The 8,559-nt window shown below is 48.5% G+C and overlaps 3 protein-coding genes across 3 annotated transcripts; 2 read left to right on the top strand and 1 right to left on the bottom strand.

Annotated features, from left to right (window-relative positions):
• Window positions 1-2,732: 2,732 nt before the first annotated feature.
• ACET3X_002601 (uncharacterized protein) lies at window positions 2,733-3,677 on the top strand (the record flags this gene model as incomplete). The annotated part of the gene is made up of 1 exon (XM_069449361.1): window positions 2,733-3,677. The coding sequence occupies one exon, from the start codon at window positions 2,733-2,735 to the stop codon at window positions 3,675-3,677; it is 945 nt and encodes a 314-aa protein (XP_069309148.1).
• Window positions 3,678-3,869: 192 nt separating this feature from the next.
• Window positions 3,870-4,370, bottom strand: ACET3X_002602 (uncharacterized protein; the record flags this gene model as incomplete). The annotated part of the gene is made up of 2 exons (XM_069449362.1): window positions 3,870-3,978; window positions 4,039-4,370. The coding sequence occupies 2 exons, from the start codon at window positions 4,368-4,370 to the stop codon at window positions 3,870-3,872; spliced, it is 441 nt and encodes a 146-aa protein (XP_069309149.1).
• Window positions 4,371-4,812: 442 nt separating this feature from the next.
• ACET3X_002603 (uncharacterized protein) lies at window positions 4,813-7,216 on the top strand (the record flags this gene model as incomplete). Its single annotated transcript, XM_069449363.1, has 3 exons — window positions 4,813-5,603; window positions 5,659-6,770; window positions 6,819-7,216. 3 exons carry the CDS (start codon window positions 4,813-4,815, stop codon window positions 7,214-7,216), a joined length of 2,301 nt encoding a protein of 766 aa, XP_069309150.1.
• Between the last annotated feature and the right edge of the window lie 1,343 nt (window positions 7,217-8,559).

Below are 8,559 nucleotides of genomic sequence, written 5' to 3' on the forward strand. Positions count from 1 at the left end.
TTTACGGTCTTCATGGCCTCAACTTTCATCATGTATGTATTATAACTTTCAATTATGTTTTTTGTAAGCTTTGCTGCGTTTGAGCGGGCGTTTGAGCGTTTTCCGAGCGAGGTACGACCTTCGTGTCGACAATCTGGGTGGTCTTTCGCTGTGGCAAGAACTGGCGAAATAGCCTTATTGGAGCAGGGCAAGCGGTTTGGAGTGCGGCCAAGGGGAACGCGGAAAGGATGATACCAACAATAGAACGACCATTTATCTCGAGATTTCTACCCTTCTCTAATACACTGTCTATCATGAAAAACAAGAGTCGAAAACAGCATGTGCGTTGCATTGCTTTAAACATGATCCCCTTCGTGGTGAGCTAGCTACAAGCATGAACACAATAACATTTGACTTGCGATGGAGCAATGTAGACGCTCACGTCTCTCTATTAGAGACAGTATTGCAAAGAATGATCTTAGCTTCGCTCGTCAGCCCACGCATACGTCAAATACACAATGCACAACGCCCGGGGCATACATTTTCACCCTCTCTACATGAGCCACACAGACCTTTTCCCCACGTATGCTGTCAAGTGTGGACACTAACTCTTGGAATTTCTTTTCTACGTCGTTCTGCATGCTCTCAACATCTTTGACATTGACATTTTCGTGCACATGGATCCATCCTCGTTGCTTCGTATCTAGCATAGCGACCGCAATACGCCAGGATAGTTTGGAAGAAGGCAATAAGCCCAGGTTGACATGCCGGACCGGGTACCTTGGCAATCGGAGTAACGGGTAGTCCAGGTCAGCAGCCTCGTTGGTAGTTTGGAGGACTATAAAGTCTGCTTCTTCAAGCTTTAAGTTGTCCACTTGGCCCATTCGTCGTAGGCGAAAGATGTCTTCTTGTTTGAGCACTCGGCATGTCCATCCATTCATCTCTGCACCTCTTCGTAGTCCTTCGACGCTCCATGGATTGAGCTCCCAGCACAAGACTTGCTTGATGCCTTTTGCCAAGCCTTCACTACTCTTCCTGTACGAGAAGGCAAAGTAACCGATTCCAGCATAGAGATCAACAGCCGCCGATGCAGCGTCAGGACCAGTGGTGACGGTAGGCAGATTCAAGATTCGCGTCTTCTCACGGATGTTGCCGCGGCTGAACATGGTGTAGAGCGGAGCCCAGACTTGCCATATACCGTTCTGTCGAGCAGTTACCCATAAAGCATCAGCAAAATCGTTTGCTGTGGGCGTAGAGATTGTCTGCGATGTTGGTGTAGCCCCAAAGTCTCCGTATAGAGGGGTAAGGTTGAGTGGGCTACGAAGTATGTTTTCTCTATCAGTTGTGTGGGCTGATAGTACTGACGTCGTCGTGGTTGAGAGTGGTATGGGAGAGTTCATGGCGACATGTGTTGCGCCTACTGCTTCTGCCATACACTGCCATATCGATGCCATCGCGCCCGAGTGTACTGGATGTCTAGCAATGAGGCTCTTCCATGGCGAGGAGGAAAAGGCATTGTGTGGGAGGAGAAGCATTGGACTGTAAACAGAATACCCCTCTGGAAAAGCAGAGACGAGACCTTCAACTGTATGTGAATGTGATGAAGGCGACAGGTCTAGGAAGGAAATCAGAGCTGTCTCCAAAGCTTTGTGAACAGGGTTCCGGTGCGCTCGTCTCAGGGCCAAGGTCTCGACGGGGGCGGCGTGTGAAATTGAGATGCTATGAAACAGCTCGCTCAGAGCCAGGTTTTGCAAAACTCTAAGCTTCAGGTCACTGACCTCGTTGGCATCTGGGGTTCTGGCTGATCCATCCATCTGTAGGGGATAAGGGATAGTTGTAGGGATACACATGCGTTGCTGCTTGCCCCTCGCCGATGATTTTGCCCCAGAGTTCGCATAAGCTGATTCGATGTAACCCCCTCTTGTGACATGAGATTGCAGAGGATAGGGTCTGTGGTCGTTGCCATCACGAGAGATCTTGGCCGAGGGTCTCGAACTTGAAGAGGTTATGTTCTGGTCTTCGAGTTGAATCCCAACTGGGAGATAATTTGAAGGCATACACGTACTGCCGGTCGCATCGATAAGAAGCTCTGGTAACTTTGTCTGCTGTGTGGAGCTTGACGGTTCCTGTGTGGCTACGAGTGTCTCCTCCGGAGTGGCTGCTAGCGACTGGTCCAACTGGCCGCAATCTTCATTATCTTTGGATATAATGGGACTACCAGGCACCGCCTTTCCTTCCTTGTTCCGTGACTCGGGAGTGATTTTTCTGCTCCGGTCAAGCTGACCGACCCGTTCGAGCGCTTGTTTTACGGTCTTGACGTGTTGTTTGGGTACAATGAGAGTGACGCTTGGACTTGAAAACTGCTCCATATTGTTTGTCGCGTCAATGTGAGAAGAGATTGACTGATACGGGTGGTCTGGGGATGGTATAGCGTGAACGGAGCATTGTTTAAAATTTGTTGGACATTGCTAGCTCTAGGCTGCCTCAACTGAGGATATCACCTATTTTGTAAGGTCAAATGCAATCATGGAATTGTGTCTAACATACACGTGAGGCGACTTGGATCAGCCTATAATCCATGGACAGTAAGGAATGTTGCTACTTATGGATTAAGGAGGAAGCTCGAGATGGTCGGTGCCGATTCAGCACCCCGCCCCCACCTGTTTGGAGGCAAGTAAGCAGATGACGCAGCTCGCCGAACACGCACCATCTGTCACACAGGAACTCAACATACGCGACATCGCCCACCCACAATGTCTCTCACAAACCTCGATCTCGTCAACCAATGCGATGGATTCCCGTATCCCGACGTAAATTCGGAGACATATCTCGCGTCGGTAAACACTTACTACCAGCTGCGTTTGTCAGGTTACAACTATGCGCTGGGTTACATGCTCCCTTCGGTCGTCGAGGTGTTTCGGGGAGTGCCCAGCTGGGAGATTGACGATGACGCTCGCATCCTTTACCTCGCCGGCGGTTCCAACGCGGATGAGCGATCGAAGGCGGTAGAAACGACGCTGTTGGCTATGCGACAGACGGGTCACTTCAAAGTGCTGGACAAATGGCGGGGAGAACTGTACGCCGTGTATGGACTTGGCAAAGAATTACTCTTCAATGTGGAAAGGAGCGCCAGTTGCCTGTTTGGCGTAGTCACGTATGGGGTGCATCTCACAGCATTCACGAGAAAGGATGGGGAGCTGAAAATCTGGACACCAAGACGGGCTCGTACCAAGCAGACGTACGGTGGCATGCTAGACAATGCGGTGGCGGGCGGCATCGCATCGGGAGAGTCTCCGTTTGAGAGTCTTGTGAGAGAGTGTGGAGAAGAAGCTTCGCTTCCGGAAGAGTTGGTTCGGTCAAAGGCAAAAGCGAGCGGCACAGTCACATACTGGTACATTCGAGACGAGAGAGCAGGAGGCGAGACCAAGTTGATGCAGCCCGAGGTTCAATACGTTTACGATCTCGAACTTCCCGAAGAGACGATACCAAAGCCCGGCGACGACGAAGTCGAAGAGTTCTACCTGTGGGGTGTGGACGAGGTACAAGAAGCTATGAGGAAGGGAGAGTTCAAGCCCAACTGCGCGTTGGTCGTGCTAGACTTTCTGATACGACACGGCATTCTCACGACCGAGAAGGAAAGAGACTACATTGAGATTGTGAGTCGGCTGCACAGGAAGCTCGAGTTTCCTACACTGTAAGAGGGAAAGCGACAAGGTGGAGGTGGTCTGTCGCAAGAGGTGCGAGTGGGGCCAACGAGTCGATTGGGGGTATCCAGACGCCATAGCGAGAATTTAGGCCAGATGATACCACAACCACTGCACATGCTGCCATGACGCCTGTTGTATGCTTACTTTTTGTTATGCTCCGGAGACGACAAAACGCGGCGTGTATTACGAGTGCTTGATGAGCATGTAGATGTCGTCGATCTTGAGGCCGCTAAGCTTCCTGTGAGGGCCCTCCATGTAGAGCAGCAGGCCGCCGAAACTGGCAAAGTATTTTCTGTCGCGGACCATTAGCCTCGACACGGCCGACTCGCCCTGCGCGAAGGGACACACTCACATGACATCGCCGTCGCCACCCTCCATGCGGTAGTTCTTGCCGTAGCAGACGTAGTCGTACATGTCGGCCAGTGTGGTGACGCCCTGCTTGCCAACGCTCCTCCACATGGAATCGTTGTCGCCCTTTGCGCTGCCGTCGAGGGCCAGCGTCGTGGCCAGGACCAGGCTTATTGTCTGGCCAACCTCGACGGGAAACAGCTCGTGGTTGAAGTCGAGGGACATTGTGATTTGGCTGTCGGTCGACGTGCCGTGGAGACGGGAGACGCGGTCGTATTTTTCGTTGTTGACCGAGGTGATGGTGAAGGTCTCTTCGAAGACCTGAGCGTCGGCCATGGTGGGAAGGCGCGCCGGGCTGCGGAGCGGGCAAGAGGCTTCGCACGGGGCTTTGGGGGGGCGGGCCGGAGGTGTTGCGACAGACGTGTGTGTGTGAGAGAGAGAAAGACTGCAAGCCACAAAGCGCCAGCGCGCGCGGGCCTGTCTTGGCGACAGCGGCGGCGGCATCGTTACCTCCGGGCCCGCTCCGCACCCCCATGGCATGGCATCGCCGCTACCAGGTCCAGCCACGCCGCCGCACTCGCACTCGCACCGTTTACGTGATTGCCTCGTCGTCTCCGCATTTCTCTCTCTTCTCTCCACCGTGCATGCCCGTGCCTAGCTGCTGATACAAACACCGATACATGCGCCCCATCGCTCCTCCAATCCACGCCAACGGTTGCCTAGGCGCCCGTCCTGGTATACTTGCCGCGCCCCAGCCTGCCATTCGGCCCTCTCCCCCATGAGTTACGCTCGCTACCTGATGACTGTCGGCCTCAACGACATGCGCGACTACCTCTCGCACGACATGCCCGACTTTGCCTCGAGTCGCGAATGTAGCCCTGTCGCTTCCGACACGGCCCTTCTGCCCAAGCCCACCGTCGCCGTGGCCCAGAACAGCATGCTGCTCAAACTGCCCGACGACATCTTCAAGTGTGTCATGGACTATCTCGATCGCGATGCTGCGTGGAGCTTAAAGCGGCTTTGCAAAGGCATGGCGAGCAGCGTGACCGTGAACCAGCTGTTGTACAGGTATCCCATACAACTCAACGATGTGCGCGACATCAGGCTGGGCGACTGGAAGTACCGGAGTCTGGGGAGCATGCGCTGGACAAGCTTCAAGGAGAGCATCAACGATGGGAATCGCCGACACGTGCACAAGCTGGCCATGTCGCACTGGGCGAGCATAGACGACTTCAAGTGGATAGAAGAGAATCTACCTTGCCTGACCAGCTTGGACATCTCCGCCATCAAGGACTTTGTCTGGACACCGGAAGAGACTTGGACGTGGAAGATGATGGCTGCTGCGTGCCACAAGCTGTTTGCACGTCTCGAGGAGCTCGAGGTCGCCAACTGGGCCGACTATACTGCCCACTCTCGAATCGAGTACAGTTACTCCTATCAGGACTATCGCTTCAAGCAGAGCTTTAGGATATCAAGACGGCGCGATGGAGGTTCTGTCGCAAACGCCATCTTCCCCATATGCACCAAACTGAAGACGCTGGCGATACGAGAGCGGTATTCGGGATTCCAGTAAGATGCATCCCGTCACCATGTCACCAATGATAAACTACTAACCTTCATCTAGCACCTGGAACGAGTGGGAAGTTCATCAGCGTGTTTGCTGCCTCGTGGATGGCGTGCAAAAGTACTGTCCAGAGACCATGACGAAGCTGAGGGTACACGACTACGCCCCTTACCGATCACTCTTCTCCACCGACGCGACAGCCTGGTCGCGTATCAAAGACGTTGAAATAGGCCTCTACTCTTGGATGGAGGACCGTCGTGATCGCGACGTCATCGGCCCTATCCCTTACAGGATAACCCAAGGACACCACCATCGTGATGAAGAGGAGGCTTTCGGTGACAAGACGTTCGATGCATGCGGGCGCGACCACATGATGCTCGGAAACCATGTTGTGCAGGGCGTGGGAGCGTCGTTCGAGGACCTGCTCCAAAGCCTTCAGACAATCTCCAAAAAGTATCCAAACATCAACATAAGGCCCATCCGAGACCTCCAGAACATCATACTTCACCCGTTTCACCTCGTCAATGTCACCCAACGGCGACATCACTTTGGACAAACAACACAGCAAAACAACGACCAAGCGCTCAGTGACCCTAGCTCCAAGCCAGAGGTGCAGGACGCACTGCGATGGCTAGCAGACAAGTGTGACTGGAAGCCAATACTCACCTGGGAAAACATGATGTGTGACGTCTTCCCAGCAAACTTGGAGCCAAACCGAATGTTTCTACCAAAGCAAGATGTGCTTTCACGCATCAAGACCATGATATCAACCTTGCGAAGCCTCAGCATCCCGATCCGAATCTCCATCGGTGACCGTACAAATGTGTGTCCTTCGTCTGGCCTCGATGGTAGTCTGTACTTTGGCGACTACAAAACCTTCATAGGTGACAACGAGAACAAGCAAGAAGTGTTGCTCCCAACCCAAGCCGTCTTTAACTTTACACCCATTGCTTCCATGGTCGACGAACTCACGATACAATACCCTGCCGACGTTCCTGGCGTGTCCGGCTGGCTTCGCGCAGCGAAGCGCCCAACCCCTGCGGAGACAGCTCTCATGCACCGCGAAATGATTGGCTGGAGACGCTTCTGGGCCCGCTATGCTTCTCAGTTCAGAAACCTTAGGAAATTGACTGCAAATGTCCCTCATGACATTTACGAGGACTGGGGCAGAAGTGAGCTGACCACACTCTTAGAAGATGAACGATGGCAAATGCTCGAAGTTGATGATAAACAGGACCAACATGTTCTGGGAGGCTACTTCCCATTTAATAGCAGTGGCTCATCGTCTGTTCTGCGTCAAGGTATGCCACGTCGGCGCAATCGGACAAGATTCGTCCAGCGTGTGTTCTTTAGGCTCGACGATGAGCCTCTAGATCTTCAGTGTCTTCCTCCAGGGTTGACTGACGTACAGAGGGAGGAGCGGGAAATTACTGAAGCCGAGATTGCAGACAAGGAGGTTGCGCAGCATCGCTTCTGGCCAAAGCGAGATGGTATTTTTGATGAACGGCGCGAGAAACGTAAGCGGGCAGATGAGAAGGATAGCAACAACAAGGAAGGCAAAGAGAAGAAAACACGATTCGATTACGGCTCTAACGAACCTAACGCTAGTAACTTATAGACTACTCTATACTTATATAGTAATATAGAGTGTATAATTATATTTTATCATAATAAGTATATATACTTTAAACTAAAAATAATAATTCTTTAGATTTTTATAATATATAACGTAGGTGTATACTTTATTGTCTAGTATACTTTATAACGTAGGTGTATACTATTAAATAATAGTAGTATAAGATACTAGATATATAATATTTAGCGTAAATAGTGTAGTAGAGTAATTTGTTACTAATTCTCTATTAGGAATAGGTGCTTAATGTAGTAGGTAGATATAGAAATATTAAAAGGAGTATATATTATAGTTCTTATTTTATAGCTAAATACTATTTAGCTAGTTTCTATAGGGCCTCTTTTTCCTATACTATCCCTAAGCCTAATAGTTCTTTAACTATTTATACTTCTCTTAGTTTCTCTACTACATCTCTCCCCTATTTAAGAAGAAGGCCTCTTCTTCTTTAACTAGAATAACTCTTAGACTTATTACTATATATTAAAACCTATATATAACCCTAATAAGTAGACCTATAAGTCCTAAACTAGATACTAAAGTCCTCTCTCTTAGTATAATTTACTAACTATTTATCCTATACCTCCTTATACTATATCCCTTAATTCTTATTATAATTTTAATTCTTCTTTACTATACTATTCTTATTCCTTTCCTCTTCCCTTATAGTTCTTAGGATAGACTACTCTTTCTTCTAATAGTCCTTTAGGATTTATTAGAAGTTATCTTATATTTAACTAAGTTCTTATAGCTATCTACTATTCTTTTTATTTAATTATCTTCTTGCGCTACTTAGCTAACCTCTATACTAACTAGAATACCTCTACCTCCTTTAATAGTTCTATATAGATTATCCTTTTATAGCCTTAGCCTTTATTAACTTTTTTTTTATTATTATTATAGTATATTTATAGATTTTTTTTAAGAAAAAATACTAACTAGGTAACTATAGGCTTATACTTACATTTAGTATATTTAGTATAGCTAGTATATATATAATATATTATAAATACTAGATACTAAGAGTATATAATAGTACTATATACCTACTAAAGAAAAGATATAACCTTTTAATTTCTATACTATCCTCTACTATCTTTTACTATTTCTACCCTTTATAGCTACTCCTACTATATCCCTTCTTTATAATATCTATATTACTACTAACTATAACCTCCTTTTACTATCCCTATAGTTATAGTTATAGCCTTATTTAAAAACTATCTATAATACTATTACTACTAGATAATTAACTTTAGCTAGAGGAATACTAGTAGTATAGTTATCTATACCTTATTTTACTTACCCTATACTATATATTTAAACTCCCT

The sequence above is a fragment of the Alternaria dauci genome, chromosome 2, assembly GCF_042100115.1.
Source record: "Alternaria dauci strain A2016 chromosome 2, whole genome shotgun sequence".
NCBI lineage: Eukaryota > Fungi > Ascomycota > Dothideomycetes > Pleosporales > Pleosporaceae > Alternaria > Alternaria dauci.